This window comes from Nycticebus coucang, chromosome 15 (assembly GCF_027406575.1).
Source record: "Nycticebus coucang isolate mNycCou1 chromosome 15, mNycCou1.pri, whole genome shotgun sequence".
Lineage (NCBI taxonomy): Eukaryota > Metazoa > Chordata > Mammalia > Primates > Lorisidae > Nycticebus > Nycticebus coucang.
The window spans coordinates 70,504,007-70,523,134 of record NC_069794.1 but is presented as its reverse complement, the minus strand read 5'-3'; the positions used below and the strand labels follow the sequence as shown (position 1 = coordinate 70,523,134).

At 38.0% G+C, this 19,128-nt stretch overlaps 1 protein-coding gene across 2 annotated transcripts in view; it reads left to right on the top strand.

Moving 5' to 3' along the window:
• Positions 1 to 19,128, top strand: part of MICU2 (mitochondrial calcium uptake 2) — a 179,509-nt gene that overhangs the window by 64,025 nt on the left and 96,356 nt on the right. Inside the window, exons 3-4 of one of the 2 annotated variants that reach the window (XM_053563057.1) lie at positions 17,110 to 17,141; positions 17,238 to 17,313. The exons of the other annotated variant lie outside the window; for it this stretch is intronic. Coding sequence (XP_053419032.1) covers positions 17,110 to 17,141; positions 17,238 to 17,313 — 108 coding nt within the window. The remainder of the gene's footprint in view (positions 1 to 17,109; positions 17,142 to 17,237; positions 17,314 to 19,128) is intronic. 2 annotated transcript variants of the gene reach the window in all.

The window sequence follows — 19,128 nt, the reverse complement described above, 5'->3', positions numbered from 1 at the left end:
ACATCAAATGAGGACTGAGAATTAACCGTTTAATTTGATGACATGAGAGTTGTTGGTGACTTTTACAAGAACAGTTCTGGTAGAATGGTATGACAGCAAAAGCCCGAGACTGGAGTAGGTTTAAGAGAAAATGGAGAAAACCAAAAATAGACCCTGGTATAGCCTGCCATAAAGGGAAGGAGAGAAATAAAGCAGTAGGTGGAGGTGGAAAGTAGACAAGAGGATTTTTTTAAGATGGGATAAACAATAGTATACAGTATGTGCTGGCAGATGACAGGGGAAACTTGGCAGTGCAGGAAGGAGTGGGAAGAATTTTCAGGACAAAGTCCTTTAGAAGACGAGAGAGGAAAGAGTATGAGAGCACAGTGGTAGCTTGGATCAGAGAGGAGCACAGAGAGCTCTTTACAAATAGCCAAGAAAAGGCACCCCACAAGGAGATCTGGTGGGAGCCTCTGAAAGTGACTTGTCATCTGTCTATCTCTGCTTTTCTCAGAAAATAAGTAGGAAGTGAAGTGGGAAGCCAGATCCTTTGCTAAAAGTGAAGGGAGTGTACAGAAATAGCCTTCTAAAACAGTAATGGGAGTTGATGACTTGAGAAATAGTATGATTGCCAATAGCCCAATTAAAACCTAGTCAAGGTTACTATTATTTTAAAATGAGCATGATTCTGATTATTTTTCTCTACCATGTCTGGCTGCACAAGTGCAGGTATGGAATTGGAAGAGAACTGGATCTAACTGGAGTTGACGTTGGCCAAGAGCAAGGAAGTTCGTTTGTATAAAAAGTTGTAGTGATTGATCATGAAAGCTGAGCCAAGTGGGACGTTAGGACACAAGCAGGTGAGGAATAATAAAAAGCTAGTAATATCAAATACATTAGAGTCACCATACATAAACAAGGAATAAAAGAACAATGGGCATTCTGGTGTAGTAGAGAGGACAGGTCCTGGAGTAGGACAAAGTGATTTTGAATACTGGCTCTTAGTAATAGTGTATTTGTGGGCAAAGTTACATAAGCTCTTTGAGCCTAGGTTTCTTCATCAGTACCGTAGGAATGCTAATACTACCAGCCTTGAAGCCATGTTGTAAAGATCCAGTAATATAATATAAATAAAGCACCGAGTACCTGGCACATAGGAAACTCTTGAAACTTTAGCTTATATCATATGATTGTCAGTCTTACTAAGGAAAATACTAAAATTTTGGTAATATACTGAATTTGGACTTTTGAAACTTAAATTTAAAAATGAGTGTTGTTAAAATATATACTTCTTATCTTTGTCACTTTATACTGTAGCTGTCTGATTTGGGCTGGTTTCCTATTTCTATTTTTTTCCCACCTTTTAAATATTTTTTTTATTTGGAATTCATCGAGGGTACAAAGAATTAGGTTACACTGATTGCATTTGGCAGATAAAATCTCTCTTATAATAGTATCCTGCCCCCAAGAAGTATATCATACACCATAACCCTTCATCCCCCACCCACCTCCCATCTGCCCACTTGCTCATTCCCATACCCCCACCCCTTGTATTATTAGCTCATCTGCTGCCTTTATATTAGAATAGAGTACATTGGATTCTTACTTTTCCATTCTTGTGATGCTTTACTAAGAAGAACATGTTCCACTTCCATCCAGGTTAATACAAAAGATGTGGAGTCTCCATCTCTTTTAATGACTGAATAGTATTCCATGGTATACACATATCACAGCTTATTAATCCATTCCTGGGTTGGTGGGCATTTAGGTGGTTTTCAATTTTGGCGATTATAAATTGAGCTACAATAACCAGTCTAGTGCAAGTGTCCTTATGATAAAAGGATTTGTTTTCTTCTGGGTAGATGCCCAGTAATGGGATTGCAGGATCAAAGGGGAGGTCTAATTTGAGTTCTTTGAGTATTCTCCAAACTTCCTTCCAAAAAGGTTATATTAGTTTGCAATTCCACCAGAAGTGCAAGTGTTCCCTTCTCTCTATATCCACACTAGCATCTGCAGCTTTGAGATTTTGTGATGTGGGCCATTCTCACTAGGGTTAGGTAATAGGTGGTTCCTCTGTTTTGGTTTCTCATATTGCCCACTTTTTTTGTGGTGGTTGAGACAGAGTATCACTTTGTCACCCTCTGTAGACTGCTGTGGCATCATAGTTCACAGCAACTTCCAACTCTTGGGCTCAAGCAATTCTCTTGCCTCAGCCTCCCACATAGCTGGGGCTACAGGTGCCCACTGCAACACCTGGCCATTTTTAGAAACAGGCTCACTCTGTCTCAGGCTGGTCTCAAACCTGTGAGCTCAGGCAGTCAACCCACCTCAGCCTCCCAGAGTGCTAGGATTATAGGCATGAGTCACCACATGCAGCCTGTTGCCCAAATTTTTCTGTTGGTTCCTCCTCATGTGTTCTTGTTGACCTCCTTGTCCTCCTTTTTCCTTCTCACTGCCTCCTTTGTTTCAAACAGAAGTCCTTGCTGTTAATGACAGTATGTTGTCTCAGGGACACCAGGTGGTACTGTGGGTTTTTAGGAGACAAAGAGCACAGCCTGCAACCTCTATGGTCCTTAATCCAAACTTAGTTGCTTCCGTGATAGCCTAGCTGTTTCCTCATCATTCAGACCTTTCCAGGTTGGGATCTTAAAGCTCACAAGAATCCTTTCTTTAGTGCCCCCTGACTCCAGTTCCCATTGGGTGCAGGAGTCCCTCAGTCTGTCCCAAGAGTGTAGTTCTAATCCCGGCAGGCGGAATTAAGATGGCCATACTTTAGGCCCCTGCTAAGACCTTCTCACAACCTTCCCACAATGGTAGTCCCCTAGCCTCAGAGACCTTCTCAGTGTAGCTGCCTTGCCAGTCACCAAACCTATGGCAAATCCACTCCAACCAGTGTTCAGATTTGGTTGCTGTATACTATTCAAGTCTGCCCATACTTTGAAGCTTTCCACTTAATGTACAGTTTCCTCCAACTACTGAAAACTCCAGAAAGGCTTCCTTCCATCCTGGACCTCTGTGGAGGGGCACCCTATCCAGCCAGTTGCTGTCACTTGCCTAATTCTTCAGATTTCCACTGCTGGGGATCATACTCTGTAACCAGCTCACCACCTCCTTGCTGTGCTCCCTGAGCTATGACTCTGGTAAGGTCCCTGCATAAGTTAATGCTGGATTCTCACTTTTTCCTCAGTCATTCTAGGAGAGCTCAGCTGAACAATCCTTCTGCTTCACCATCTTGATTTGCCCTCTCTGGTTTACTATCTGTAAGATTGTTTCCTGCTCTATAAAATTTAGTATCAATTATCAAATGTGATAACACAGAGTTTCCCAAACTTGCTTGATATGAAATTGCTCCTGTAATCCCAACACTTTGGGAAGCCAAGGTGAAGAGGGAGGATTACTTGAGCCCAAGAGTTTGAGGTTTCAGTGAGCTATGATCATTCCATTGTGCTCCAGCCTGGGCAACCAAATGAAACTGTCTCAAGAAGGAAATTCTCATGGGGCAGAGGCAAGATGGCCAACTGGAACCAGCTTTCTTTCTTTCTTTCTTTCTTTCTTTCTTTCTTTATTTATTTCTATTAAATCATAGCTGTGTACATTAGTATGATCATGGGGCACCATACACTTGGTTCATAGATCGTTTGACACATTTTCATCACACTAGTTAACATAGCTTTTGTAGCATTTTCTTAGTTATTTTGCTAAGACCTTTACATTCCACATTTAGTAGGATTCACATATACCCTTGTAAGATGCACCGCAGGTGTAATCCCATTAATCCCCCTCCCTCCACCTCCCTTCCCCCTCCCTCCCCTCCCTTTCCCCCTTCTCCCTATTCTTAGGTTGTAACTGGGTTATAGCTTTCATGTGAAGGTCCTACATTAGTTTCATAATAAGGGTGAGTACATTGGGTACTTTTTCTTCCATTCTTGAGACACTTTACTAAGAAGAATATGTTCCAGCTCCATCCATGTAAACATGAAAGAGGTAAAGTCTCCATCTTTTTTTAAGGCTGCATAATATTCCATGGTGTACATATACCACAATTTATTAATCCATTCGTGGATCGATGGGCACTTGGGCTTTTTCCATGACTTAGCAATTATGAATAGGGCTGCAATAAATATTCTGATACAAATATCTTTGTTATGGTGTGATTTTTGGTCTTCTGGGTATATGCCCAGTAGAGGGATTACAGGATTGAATGGCAGATCTATTTTTAGATCTCTAAGTGTTCTCCATATCTCTTTCCAAAAGGAATGTATTAATTTGCATTCCCACCAGCAGTGCAAAAATGTTCCCTTTTCTCCACATCCACGCCAACATCTCTGGTCTTGGGATTTTGTGATATAGGCTAGTCTCACTGGAGTTAGATGATATCTCAAAGTAGTTTTGATTTGCATTTCTCTGATGATTAAAAATGATGAGTATTTTTCATATGTCTGAAGGCCGTGCGCCTGTCTTGTCAGAGAAGTTTCTCTTCAAGTCCTTTGCCCAGCCTGCGATGGGATCCCTTGTTCTTTTCTTGCTAATGTGTTTGAGTTCTCTGTGGATTCTGGTTATTAAACCTTTGTCGGAGACATAACCTGCAAATATCTTCTCCCATTCTGAGGGCTGTTTGCTTGCTTTACTTACTGTGTTCTTGGCTGTGCAGAAGCTTTTTAGTTTGATCAAGTCCCAATAGTGTATTTTTGAAGCAGCTTCAATTGCCCGGGGGGTCTTTCTCATAAAAAACTCGCCCAACCCAATTTCTTCAAGGGTTTTCCCTGCACTCTCTTCTAGTATTTTTATAGTTTCATGTCTTAAGTTTAAATCTTTAATCCAGTGAGAGTCTGTCTTGGTTAATGGTGAGAGGTGTGGGTACAGTTTCAGTCTTCTACAGGTTGCCAGCCAGTTCACCCAGCACCATTTGTTAAATAGGGAATCTTTTCCCCGCTGAATGTTTTTAATTGGCTTGTCAAAGATTAAATAACGGTAATTAGCTGGATTCATCTCTTGGTTCTCTATTCTATTCCAGACATCTACTTCTCTGTTTTTGTGCCAGTACCATGCTGTTTTGATCACTATCGATTTGTAGTATAGTCTGAGGTCTGGTAGCGTGATTCCTCCTGCTTTGTTTTTATTTTTGAGTAATGTCTTGGCTATTCGAGGTTTTTTCTGATCCCATATAAAACGAAGTATTATTTTTTCAAGATCTTTAAAGTATGACAGTGGAGCTTTAATGGGGATTGCGTTGAAATTATATATTGCTTTGGGTAGTATGGACATTTTAACAATGTTGATTCTTCCCAACCATGAGCATGGTGTATTTTTCCATTTGTTAACATTCTCAGCTATCTCTTTTCTTAGAGTTTCATAGTTCTCTTTATATAGATCTTTCACGTCCTTTGTTAGATAAACTCCCAAGTATTTCATCTTTTTTGGCACTACTGTGAATGGGATAGAGTCCTTAATTGTTTTTTCAACTTGACTATTGTTGGTATATATAAAGGCTACCGATTTATGAATGTTGATTTTGTAACTTGAGACACTGCTGTATTCCTTGATCACTTCTAAGAGTTTTGTAGTAGAGTCCCTAGTATTTTCCAGATATACAATCATATCATCTGCGAAGAGCGAAAGTTTAATCTCTTCTGACCCTATGTGGATACCCTTGATCGCCTTTTCTTCCCTAATTGTGGTGGCTAAAACTTCCATTACAATGTTAAAGAGCAATGGAGACAATGGGCAGCCTTGTCTGGTTCCTGATCTGAGTGGAAATGATTCCAATTTAACTCCATTCAATATGATATTGGCTGTGGGTTTGCTGTAGATGGTCTCTATCAGTTTAAGAAATGTCCCTTCTATACCAATTTTCTTAAGTGTTCTGATCATGAAGGGATGTTGGATGTTATCAAAAGCTTTTTCTGCATCCGTTGAGAGAATCATATGGTCTTTGTTTTTCAGTTTGTTTATGTGCTGAATTACATTTATAGATTTATGTATATTGAACCAGCCTTGAGACCCTGGGATAAAACCGACTTGGTCATGATGTATGATTTGTTTGATATGTTGCTGGATTCTGTTTGTTAGAATCTTGTTGAATATTTTTGCATCTATATTCATTAGTGATATCGGTCTATAATTTTCTTTTCCTGTTGGGTCTTTTCCTGGTTTGGGGATCAGAGTGATGTTTGCTTCATAGAACGAGTTGGGTAGTCTTCCTTCTTTTTCTGCCTTTTGGAACAGGTTGAGTAATATAGGTACTAATTCCTCTTTAAAGGTTTAGTAGAATTCTGACGTAAAACCATCTGGTCCCGGGCTTTTCTTTTTGGGAGATTTTGTATGGTTGATGTTATTTCCGAACTTGATATGGGCCTGTTCAACATTTCCACTTGATTTTGATTAAGTCTTGGAAGGTGAAGTGCTTCCAAGTAACAGTCAATTTCCTTCAGATTTTCGTATTTCTGAGAGTAAAGTTTCTTGTAATATTCATTAAGGATTTTTTGGATTTCTAAGGAGTCTGTTGTTATTTCATCTTTGTTATTTCTGATTGATGAGATTAGAGATTTTACTCTTTGTTTCCTGATTAGGTTGGCCAAAGGTTTATCTATTTTGTTGACCTTTTCAAAAAACCAGCTTTTTGATTTATTGATCTGTTGTATTATTCTTTTGTTTTCAATTTCATTTAGTTCTGCTCTGATTTTGGTTATTTCTTTTCTTCTACTGTACACCATGGAATACTATTCAGCTATTTAAAAAAATGGAGACTTTACATCCTTCGTATTAACCTGGATGGAAGTGGAAGACATTATTCTTAGTAAAGCATCACAAGAATGGAGAAGCATGAATCCTATGTACTCAATTTTGATATGAGGACAATTAATGACAATTAAGGTTATGGGGGGGAAGCAAAAAGAGGGGGGTGGGGCCTTGGTGTGTGTCACACTTTATGGGGGCAAGACATGATTGCAAGAGGGACTTTACCTAACAATTGCAATCAGTGTAACCTGGCTTATTGTACCCTCAATGAATCCCCAACAATAAAAAAAATAAATAAATTAAATTAAAAAAAAAAAGATGCAGTATCACTATTACAAAATTCAATTGTGTTTCTTTATAGTAGCAATTTCAGATACATTATGCTGAGTTACTGTAAGCCTCTGTTCCTAACACATTCACCCACACACTATACCAAATAAACTGACCATCTAGTCACTGAGAAAATGTAAATCATTACGTAGGAAGTACCTCAGCTTCTTCTACCAATAACTAACATTGGTCCTCAGCTTCTTCTGCCTTCTTATCACAAGAGACCAGAGAAGCTCTTTTTGCTTCATTTCCCCCATGTTACATAATCTCTTACTGATATATTTCACCTTTAGGTCATTTTTTTAACTGTAGTTTTAAAATTTATGAGTATAATGTTTTTCTTATGATTTCACAATGCTTGACATTGCAAAAAAAGTTTCTTTTTTGTTCAGAAACAATTTAAATGTATTTTAAGACCCTGAGTGTATTTGGCAAAGAAGCCACTTTTAGGGATTTTAAAGGATCACCATTTGTTTCCCTTTAGAAAAAATACAATCACAGTGTATTTTTGCACCACTATTTAAATATTCCTGCAAAAATTAACAAACCATGTGCTTTGTTGAATGAAATAGCACCACTATATTTGCCCTCTTTTTTTTTCTTTAGTACTTTATAAAAATTTCTTTTTAATTGACACATTTATGGAGTACTTAGTGTTATTGCAGTAGATACAATGTGTAGTGGTTAGATCAGGATAGGTAGCATATCCATCTCAAACATCATTGTGTTGGAGACATTCAATATCCTTCTAGGTATTTGAAACTGTATAATGTATTATTAACTATAGTCATCCTACAGTGTTATATAGAGTAATAGAACTTATTCCTCCTATCTAACTGTAACTTTGTAGCTTTTAAAATAAATTTCCCTGTCCCTCCACCTTCTCCCTGCCTGCCCTTCCCAGCCTCTGATACCCTCGTCTACTTTTTTTTTTTTTTTCGAGACGGAGCCTCAAGCTGTTGCCCTGGGTAGAGTACCTTGGCATCACAGCTCACAGCAACCTTCAACTCCTGAGCTTAAGTGATTCTCCTGCCTCCAACTCCCAAGTAGCTGGGACTACAGGCACCCGCCACAAGACCCGACTATTTTTTTGGTTGCAGCTGTCGTCGTTGTGTGGCAGGCCTGGGCTGGATTCGAACCAGCCCACTCCCATGTACGTGGCTGGCTCCTTAGCTGCTTGAGCCACAGGCACCGAGCCCCTCATATACTTTTTATTTCTATGAGATAAACTTTTTTTTAGCTTCTATATGGCTAAGAATGTGTGGTATTTGACTTTCTGTTCCTAGCTTATTTTAACTTAACATAATGTTCTCTAATTCCATCCATGTTGCCACAAATGACAGCATTTCGTTCTTTTTTTGCTAAATAGTATACCATTGTATGTATGTATCACATTTTCTTTATCTACTCATCTGTTGTTAGACACCTAGGTGGATTCCAAATCTTGGATTTTACTAATTGTGCTACAGTAAACATGGGTACAGGTGTCTTTTTGATATACTGATATTCTTTTCTTTGGATAAATGCTCAGTTGTGGGATTGCTGGATCATAAGGTGATTTTATTTGTAGATTTTTGAGTGAACTCCATACCATTCTCTCTAGTGTCTATACTAGTTTGCATTCCCACCAACAGTGTATAAGAGTTCTCCTTTCTGGGTGGCGCCTGTGGCTCAGTGAGTAGGGCACCAGCCCCATATACTGAGGGTGGTGGGTTCAAACCTGGCCCTGGCCAAACTGCAACAAAAAACAGCTGGGCCTTGTGGCCAGCACCTATAGTCCCAGCTACTCGGGGGACTGAGGCAAGAGAATAGCCTAAGTCCAGGAGCTGGAGGTTGCTGTGAGCTGTGTGATGCCACGGCACTCTACCCAGGGCAATAAAGTGAGACTCTGTCTCTACAAAAAAAAGAAAGAGTTCTCCTTTCTGTGTATCCTCTCCAGTATTTGTTACTTTTGCTTTTTTGATAGTAGCCATCTTAACTGAGATGAGATGATACCTCATTGTGGTTTTGATTTGCATTTTCCTGGTGATAAATGACCTTGAGCATTTTTCAGGTATTTTTTGGCCATTTCTATGTCTTTTTATTTTCTTGAGAAGTATCTGTTCAGATCATTTGCCTATTTTATTAGATTGTTTTGCTTTTTTGCTGTTAAGATATTTGAGTTCCTTGTATATTATGGATACATGTATTAGTCCCCTATCACATGAATAGTTTGCAAATATTTTCCCCCATTCTGAATGTCTGCTGTCTTTTCACTCTATTGATTGTTTCCCTTGGTGCTGTAGGGACTTCATTGAATCTATAGGTTGCTTTGAATACTGTGGTTATTTTCACTATATTACTGTTCCTCTAATCCATAAACTTGTAGAATTATTTTACCTCTTTAGTTAAATTTATTCCTGGGTGGTTTGCTTGTTTGTTTGTAGCTACTGTAAATGAAATTGCCTTCTTGATTTCTTTTTCAGTTAGTTCGTTGTTTGTATGAAAATACTGCTGATTTTTACACGTTGATTTTTATGTTCTGCAACTTTATTCATTTATCAGTTCTAAGGGTTTTTTTGGTTGAGTCTGTTGTTTTTCTGTATATAATATCATGTCATCTACAAACAGGAGCAATTTGACTTCCTCCTTTCCAATTTGAAAGCCCTTTATTTCTTTCTCATGCTTAATTGCTCTGGCTAGGACTTCGGTACTACTGTGTCAAATGGAGTGATAAGAGTAGGCAGCCTTGTCTTGTTCTAGTTCTTGTTTGTTTTTTTTGTTTTGTTTTGTTTTTTCTTTTTTATTATTAAATCATAGCTGTGTACATTAATGCAATCATGGGGCACCATACACTGGTTTTATATACCATTTAACATATTTTCATCACACTAATTAACATAGCCTTCCTGGCATTTTCTTAGTTATTATGTTGACACATTTACATTCTACATTTAGTAAGTTTCACATGTACCCTTGTAAGATGCACCGTAGGTATGGTCCCACCAATCACCCTCCTTGTTCTAGTTCTTAGAGGAAAAGTTTTCAGCTTATACCCTATTCATAGAATGTTAGCTATGACAGTTTACTCTTTTACTATGGTATTAGGAAGGTGATTATTGACGATATACTATTTTCTGCCTTGATTTCCAGAATAGCTATGACTGAATTAAAAGCAAGCAATCAAAATCAGCTCTGTCTTATACTGATTCTAATGTTGATCTCACGTTGTTCTGTATGTTTATGAAAAATAGAAATTTAGGCTCAGTGCCCGTAACACAGTGGTTACAGCACCAGCCACATACAACAAGGCTGGCGGGGCCCGGGCCAGCTAAGCAACAATGACAACTTCAACAACAAAAAAAATAGCCAGGCATTGTGGCAGGCACCTTTAGTCCCAGCTACTTGGGAGGCTGAGGCAAGAGAATAACTTAAGCCCAAGAGTTAAGAGGTTGCTGTGAGCTGTAATGCCACAGCACTCCTACAGAGGGTGACATAGTAAAACTCTGTCTCAAAAAAAAAAAGAAAGAAAGAAAGAAAAACAGAAATTTATCTACTATCTTTTATGTGTCAAACACTACTTTTAACGAAATTAAATTGTGTTACATACTGCTGATAACCTTTTTATAATTATAGTTATCCAAAACTTTATTTTGACTATAGGCAAAGACTTATGTGACCTAGAAGAACATTTACTATGTATAAATGCAGTTTTACTTATTTTAAGGTTTTTTTGTGTACGTGTGGTTTTTTTTTTTTTGGCAGTTTTTCGCCAGGGCTGGGTTTGAACCCACCACCTCCAGCATATGGGGCCAGCGCCCTACTCCTTTGAGCCACAGGCGCCACCCCCTATTTTAAGTATTAAAAGGACTGCTTACCTCCCATAACAAGATATACTGTATCTGGTTTTTACTTCATAAATCTGTGAATAGTGAAAAGCACATGGTAGAATCTCTAGAATAGGTGGAGTCCTTAAAAATATCCAACTTCCTGAGCCAAAATTCTGTCATAGTGCTTGAAGATCTATGCCTCCTCCAGCAAAAACAAAAAGCCTTTATGTATTTTTCATTCTTCATATTCATGCAATAAAGCACTACAGCCTCAACTGTAGATCTGCCCTTTTTTGCAGTTTTTCCCCATTCTGTTATTTCCGTATGTAAGTACATGAATACATATAAAATAGCTGTGAAAATAATTAGGCTGAATTTTTTATGTGTGTGAATGTAGAACTATACAAAGAAAGAGAGGCAGGCGTTCCCTCCACTCACCTATTTAAAAAAAATAAGCTCACTCCAAAAAAGAGAAGAAAAATTAGATTATACAAATGGTTTTGTCCTTAAATAGAAGAATATGGCCTAAACATTGTTAGGTATATTTAATATGGCCTTTCCTTGTTATTGCTGTCAGGAAAGCAAAGGTCACGGTTCATGGTGTAATAGATCAGACCATGACCTCTCATTTTGCTGTTCCTGTTTCTTTGCTGATACAGCCTGTGAGCAAGTGGTAAAAAGTTGGCCATGCCTGGTGAGACAACCATCTATCAAAATAGCGCTACCAGAGCATGCTGGGTTTGAAACACCATAACCCCTCCTGATACTCAGGGAAAAGTGCATTCACTGAAGACAAGAAGCAGCAGAAAATTGATATTCAATCCTAGTAACTCTGCCTTGTCTTATTTTTCTTAATCTAAAAATGAATTTTATATAATAAATAGAGTAACTTCTAAACATTAACCAAAAGATAATTTCTTTCTTTTGGGGGGGAGGGGGGAGACAGACTCTCAAGCTGTCGCCCTGGGTAGAGGTCCGTAGCATCACAGCTCACAGCAACCTCAAACTCTTGGGCTCAAGCAATTCTCTTGCCTCAGCCTCCCAAGTAGCTGGGACTACAGGCGCCTGCCACAACACTTAGCTATTTTTTTTGTTGCAGTTGTCATTGTTGTTTTAGGTGGCTCGGGCCAGGTTTGAACCTGCCAGCCTCATTGTATGTGGCCAGTACCCTACCCACAGCTATGCCACCGCCCCCCAAAATAATTTCTTCATTATTTTTTAATCATTAACATCATTTGGAAAACATTTTTACAACTTATGCTACATTAAGTACATAGTTTTTTCATTTATGGTAATCAAATTCCTGTAAGTATAAAACAGAACTTGTAATTAACATGAAATAACCAGTGTAACTATGTCAAATTAAAGTCAAAAGCAGAAAAACTGCCTCTACGATCGTAACATACACGATTACTCAGTGATGTTGGTGTTGAAATTCGTCTATAGATTTCCATTACTACTTTCTTGGAACTCAAAGAGTCTCACACCTGTTTTTAAAAATCAAAATAAATCCTTTAGTGCCTGTATCATTACCTAATTCCTAATTCCTTTTGCCCATTTGTTTGATGTGTAAAATGGGAATGATAACTTATCCAAAAGGCAGAGATCTGGGTAAGAAGACATTGTGAAATCTTTTCTATTTGTTTATTCAATTATTCATTCAACAAATAAATACTCAAATGCCAAGTACTGACATACATAAAGGTAAAACAGATAAGAAATCTGCCTCAGTCAATTTTATAATTTATTTCTTGTATTATATTTAACTAGCTTATAACTTTATTGTTATATTTCATTCACGTGTTACTGAATTGTATTAGGCTATTTAGCTGCCAGACTTTTAGTTGCAGGGAAGCAAATCTTACCTTCTTTCCTTACTTAGTTTCAAGTAGAAGAATTTTTTGGTTTTGTTTTGAATCACAAAGATTTATAAAGGACCAAATGGAGTCTAACGTCCAAGCAGATAAGACCCCTAGAAATTTTATTTATTTATTTTAAGCTAATATGTAAAGTGAAGTAAAATACATGTATGACACAGTTTTCTAGGGTTCATCATAATCATTATATTACTGCATATTTTCTATTTTATTGTATTTTCTATTAAGATATTTCATATTTTATTTAACTACAAATTCTGTTTTTAAGCACAAAGATAAAGAACCAAATGGAGTCTTAACTTCCAAGCAGACCTCCTAGAAACTCCTAGAAACCATCCACATTGCCATCAAAAATTCTACATTCTTTTCTACCTTTGTAATGTCAGTTATTGCTTTCTAAAATACTTTAAGTTCAGTATAAGAATTAATCTCTTTTTTATTTATTTACTTTTTTTCTTTTCTTTTTTTTTTTTTTTGAGACAGAATCTTACTTTGTTTGCCCCCAGTAGAGTGCTGTGGCATCATAACTCACAGCAACCTCAAACTCTTGGCCATAAGCAATGCTATTGCCTCAGCTTCCCAAGTAAGTTGGACTACAGGTTCCGGCCACAACACCTGGCTATTTTGCTCAGGCTGGTTTCAAACTCATGAGCTCAAACAATCCACCTGCCTCAGCCTTCCAGAGTGCTGGGATTACAGACATGAGCCACTGTGCCCGGCCTCTTAATCTGTTTTTTAAAAAACTGATGGGACTAACCTTTATTGTCTAAAATTAAAAGTGCCGTTGATAATAAATAATCTCTTACATAATTTTAAGAAAAGCATTACAATGCATATGAATCATGATCAGTTTATTTTAAGCTAATACATAAAGAGAAGTTAAATACATGTATTACACTGTTTTCTAGAGTTCATTGTAATCATTATATTACATACTTTTTTAATTTCAGATTAATATAAGAATACAAATGATTAGGTTACATACTTTGCATTTCTAAGGTAAAGTTGAAGTTGTAGTGGAACCCTTCATCCAGGGGGTGTGCTGTGTACCCTTACATTGTGCCTGAACTTCCCAGTGCCTCGCCCTCCTTCCCTTTTTCCTTTCCCTCCTCCCTTATAACCCTGAATATACTTCTGTTTCTCTGTTGCTTTCATAGTAGTATTGAGTACATTGTACTCAGTAAGTACATATTTTCATATGCACTTATTTTTCCATTCTTGTTGAACGTGCTTCAACGCCATCCAGGTAAATCCAAAAGATGTAATGTATCTATTTTTTATGACTGAATAGTATTCCATGGTACACAGTTTATTAATCCATTCATGGGTTGATGGGCAATGGGTGGCTTCCACGTCTTGGCAATTGTGAATCGAGCTGCAGTACACATTCTAGTATAGATATCCAAGTAATAAAATGATTTTTTTTCTTCTGGGTAAATACCTAGTAATGGTACTAAAGGATCACATGAAAGGTCTATGTTTAGCTCTTTGAGGATTTTCCACTTTTCTTTCCATAGAGGCTATATTAGTTTGCAATTCCACCAACAGTATAAAAGTGTTCCCTTCTCTCCACATCCATGCCAGCATTTACAGCTTTGAGATTTTTGTGAAATGCACTATTTTCACTGGAGTTTGGTGATATCTCAGAGTGGTTTTGATTTGCATTTCTTTGATGATTAGGGGCAATGAGCTTTTTTTCAGGTATTTCTTGGCCATTCAGCTGTCTTATTCAGAGAACTTTCTGTTCAATTCTCTTCTTGCCCACTTATCAATGGGATGTTTGCTCTTTTCTTGTTTAGTTTGAGTTCTCTCTAGATTCTAGTTATCAGTATGTATGTGAAAATATGTAGACTGATAACTAGAATCTACATATTTTCATATGGACACTACAGACACTTAGATTTGTAAATTAAATGGTAACTTTTATTTATTTAATGATCTCATGATAAAATAACACCTAACATTAGAATCTAGAGTTCATTTTCATTGCCTAGCACATAATAGTTTATCAATGGGCTCAGCGCCTGTGGCTCAAGCAGCTAAGGTGATAGCCACATACTTCTGAGCTGGTGGGTTTGAATCCAGCCGGGCCCACCAAACAACAATGACAGCTGCAACCAAAAAAAATAACCAGACATTGTGGCAGGCACCTGTAGTCCCAGCTACTTGGGAGGTGGAGGCAGGAAAATCAATTGAGCCCAGGAGTTAGAGATTGCTGTGAGCTGTGACGCCATGGCACTCGACCCACGGTGACACCTTGAGGCTGTGTCTCAAAAAAAAAAAATCAATAAATAAAAATTAGTTTCTCAATGAATAAAAATTATTCCAAAATAGTAATACCTAAGCTTACAAATATGACCATTGATGATTTTAAAAAGTATAATGTCACATGCACAACTAATGTTTTGCTTAATAATGTAAAAATAAAATCTCGACAGTTTATTAATACCAAACAGTACAACTTGTCCCCGGTGGATTGATTTTTTTTTTTTTTTTTTAGACAGAGCCTCCAAGTATTACCCTGGGTAAAGTTCTGTGGCATCATAGCTCACAGCAACCTCTAACTCCTGGGCTCAAGTGATTCTCCTGCCTCCTCTGCCCAAGTAGCTGGGACTCCAGGCGCCCCCACAAAGCCCAGCTATTTTTTTTTTTTTTTTGGTTGCAGCCATCCTTGTTGATTTGCGGGGCTGGGCTGGATTCGAACTTGACAGCTCAGGTGTGTGGGGCTGGTGCCTTAGCTGCTTGAGCCACAGGTGTTCAGCCTATAGTTCAAATTAAGCAGCATAAACAACGAAAGGCACATATGAAAGCACTCATTTTTTATAATATACCACCTAAATTTTCACCAACTGTGTAATTGTACTAAAGGAACATCATTGATAATTTTAAGAGTAAGAAGTGAAAGTTTGTGTGCACATGACTTATTGAGAGACAAAATATTTTTCAGTATTGTTCTAGATGTGTAAAATGACTTGAGGCTATCATCAAATAAGTCCCAGCAAAAGAAATAATGTGATAGCTTTAGGATTATGGTGAATAAGAGGACAATTATGTAAACAGTAAAGAATGTGGTTGAAAACCCGAAAGAATTTTTAATCTTTGTTATCTAATAGGAGATTAAAATAGCATCGTTTCAGAATGGACAGTCTTGTTGGCTAGGCTTTCAAATTTGACTGTTGCAAGCTTAAGAGGAATTCTCCAGGTTCAAAAACATAGCTTTCTTTCTTTTTTTCTTTTTTCCGGTAGTGTCTGACATTTATTGAAAATAAGAAAAGACTTTGTACAGGTAGTATAGAAGAACAGGGCAGACTACAGGGGTTACTGTGTTGAACAAAAGGTACACATCAGAGACAGCTGTAAATTCTTTTTTTTTTTTTTTTTTTTGGTAGAGACAGAGTCTTACTGTACCGCCCTCGGGTAGAGTGCCGTGGCGTCACACGGCTCACAGCAACCTCTAACTCTTGGGCTTACGCGATTCTCTTGCCTCAGCCTCCCGAGCAGCTGGGACTACAGGCGCCCGCCACAACGCCCGGCTATTTTTTTGTTGCAGTTTGGCCGGGGCTGGGTTTGAACCCGCCACCCTCGGCATATGGGGCTGGCGCCCTACTCACTGAGCCACAGGCGCCACCCCGACAGCTGTAAATTCTTTTAAGAAATAGATTCTGGGCAAAACTAAATGGTCCATGGGAGAAAATGAGTGACTGCATTTGGCTACCAGGCATAACAGGCCCTGGCAGCCATCTGGCAGGAATACAAGCAGTATCTGGGAGATTTTTTGGTTTTTTTTTTTTGAGACAGTCTCATTTTGTCACCCTTGGTAGAGTGCCCTGGCGTCACAGCTCATAGCAACCTCCAACTCGTGGGCTTAAGCAATTCTCTTGTCTCAGCCTCCCAAGTAGATGGGTCTACAGGCACCTGCCACAACGCCCAGCTTTTTTTGTTGTTATTGTTGCAGTTGCCATTACTGTTTAGCTGGCCTGGGCCAGGTTTGAACCTGCAACCCTCGGTGTATGTGGCCAGCGCTATAGTCACTGTGCTACGGGTGCCACCCCAAAAACATAGCTTTCTAAAACATGCATAAGGATTTTTTTAGTGAAAATTAAAAGAGGCTGATTTTAATCATGTGAAGAAAAAAATGAGAATAGTCAAAGATGGTTATTAGACTTCATATATATCAAAATAGATCTTACAGAAAGCTATAGCACCTTTGGGTTTACTCTTAAAATCCTCTAATTCATACTTTGGATAAGGCTATTGGCTAAAATTTCAAGTTTTTTTTTTTATAAATGTTTGGGTTTTTTTTAAATGACTTTTTAGTGTAAGTTGAATTTTATCAAGGAATATGAGTACTAAATAATGTTTCTTTTTTACTGTAGGTAAAACTTTAGTCAAGAAGCTGACAAAAAAGGTAAATAATGTGTAAGGGTTTTTTGTTTGGTTTTGGTAAGATAGAAAATAAATTTCTATAAGTTAAATTGAATAATTTTATTATGTGTATTCAAAGGATATCGAGGATGCACTGGCAGGAATCCAAACAGCTGGTTATGGATCAACTTTTTTTAGAGACCTTGGTGATAAAGGTAATTTTGACTTGTTAAATTTCTAGTTATGTGTTTTATTTAACTGAAGTATTATTAAGTATAAGATATGCACCATGTTATTTAACAGATGTTTTTAAAACAAATACTCATCACAAAATACTCATTGAGTAGATGGTAACTTTCAAACTCTTTGAGCAATTACAGATAAATTATTAAAACATCAAATTTAGGGTGGCGCCTATAGCTCAGTGAGTAGGGCTCTGGGCCCCATATACTGAGGGTGGCAGGTTCAAACCCTGCCCAGGCGTTGTGGTGGGCGCCTTTAGTCCCAACTATTTCAGGGGCTAAAGCAAGATAATTGCCTAAGCCCAAGACCTGGAGGTTGCTGTGAGCTGTGATGCCACGGCACTCAACCGAGGGCAGCAAAGTAAGACTCTGTCTCCAAAAAAGAAAAATCAGTGTTAGATAAGTCTGAAGAGGGAGTGAAGCAGAGCATCTACAAATAAGATGCTAATAAGGCCTCCAAAGAACTCAGGAGTAGCACCAACATCTGCAGAAGTGCCATGGAAGAGACTATAGCACAGTGATCAGAGAAGGAAAGGAAAAGCAGGGGAATGTTATCAAGGCAGCTAAGAAAAGAAAGTGCTAAAGAAAAAAGAAATTATCAAATATGTTAAAATGAAGTAAATTAAAGAGATTGAGTAAGCTAAGGACTGAGAACTCTCCATTTAGCAACAGGAAGTGTTTGACACTCTTAACAAGTACAGTGGTCAATTGGTATGTGGTGGTTCCAGGACCTGCTCAGATATCAAAAATTGAGGATGCTCAAGTCTCTGATGTAAAATGGTATAGTATTTGCATGTAAGTTGTATGTATCCTCTTGTTTACTTTAAATCATCCTTAGATTACTTACACAATATCAAATATAATGTAAATGTAATGTAAATATAGTGTAAATAGTTGTTATACTCTATTTTTTAATTTATATTTTTTAATGTTACATTATTGTTTTTTATTTACTATTTTCTAATATTTTTGATCCATGGTTGGTGAATCCATAGATGCAGAGGGCTGACTGTACAGATAGGTGTGGGATAGGATCTGAAGCCAATTTGCAGAACATTGAGAACGTGAGAAAGAAAATGAAATGCAGACCATGTAAGAGACCTGGGTATAAACAGATTAGTTAGCAGAAGTGGGGGATGGAGACAAAAAGCCCAGGGAATGTGGGTTTATTTTGGATGAAGAGATTTGAATGTGTTTCTTGTTGATGAGAAGAGACAGAAAATATAAGATAAAGGAAGTATAAATAAGAAAAAAATCCTGGAAAATATTAGAGAAGAGATTGTCTTGAGAGAAGGAGTGGAAGGATCAGCATTCCACAGGGAGAATGGCATTCCATGGTTATCAGGAGGAAAGATGAAGACTTGGGCATTTTATGCAGATATTTACAAATTAGTGGCAAGAAGTAGGATGTATTAATAAGGGCTGAACTTGGTATAGAAAGGAGAAGGTTTGAAGTAGCTTCTGTGTTAAGGAAAGAAAACTGATCATATAGAAAGATTTCCTAGGGGAGAGATTAAAGATGGCGGCCGAGTAACAGCTTCCCTGCAACTAGAAACAGTGAGTCTGGGGAGACAAGACTCCAGGCATCTCTGGCCGGTGGGATCTGCCTATAATCATCCCTTTGAGGATACAGGGAGCCAGCAAGGGACTTCTGGACCCCAAGAGGAGGACAAAAACAGTGGAAAACTGGCAAGTGGTTGCATGTGTTCGATCGACCTAATCACACTGGCAACCGTAAGTAAAAGCAGTAGTGAGACTGCAAACCGAAAAGGCCTTACCTATGAACTG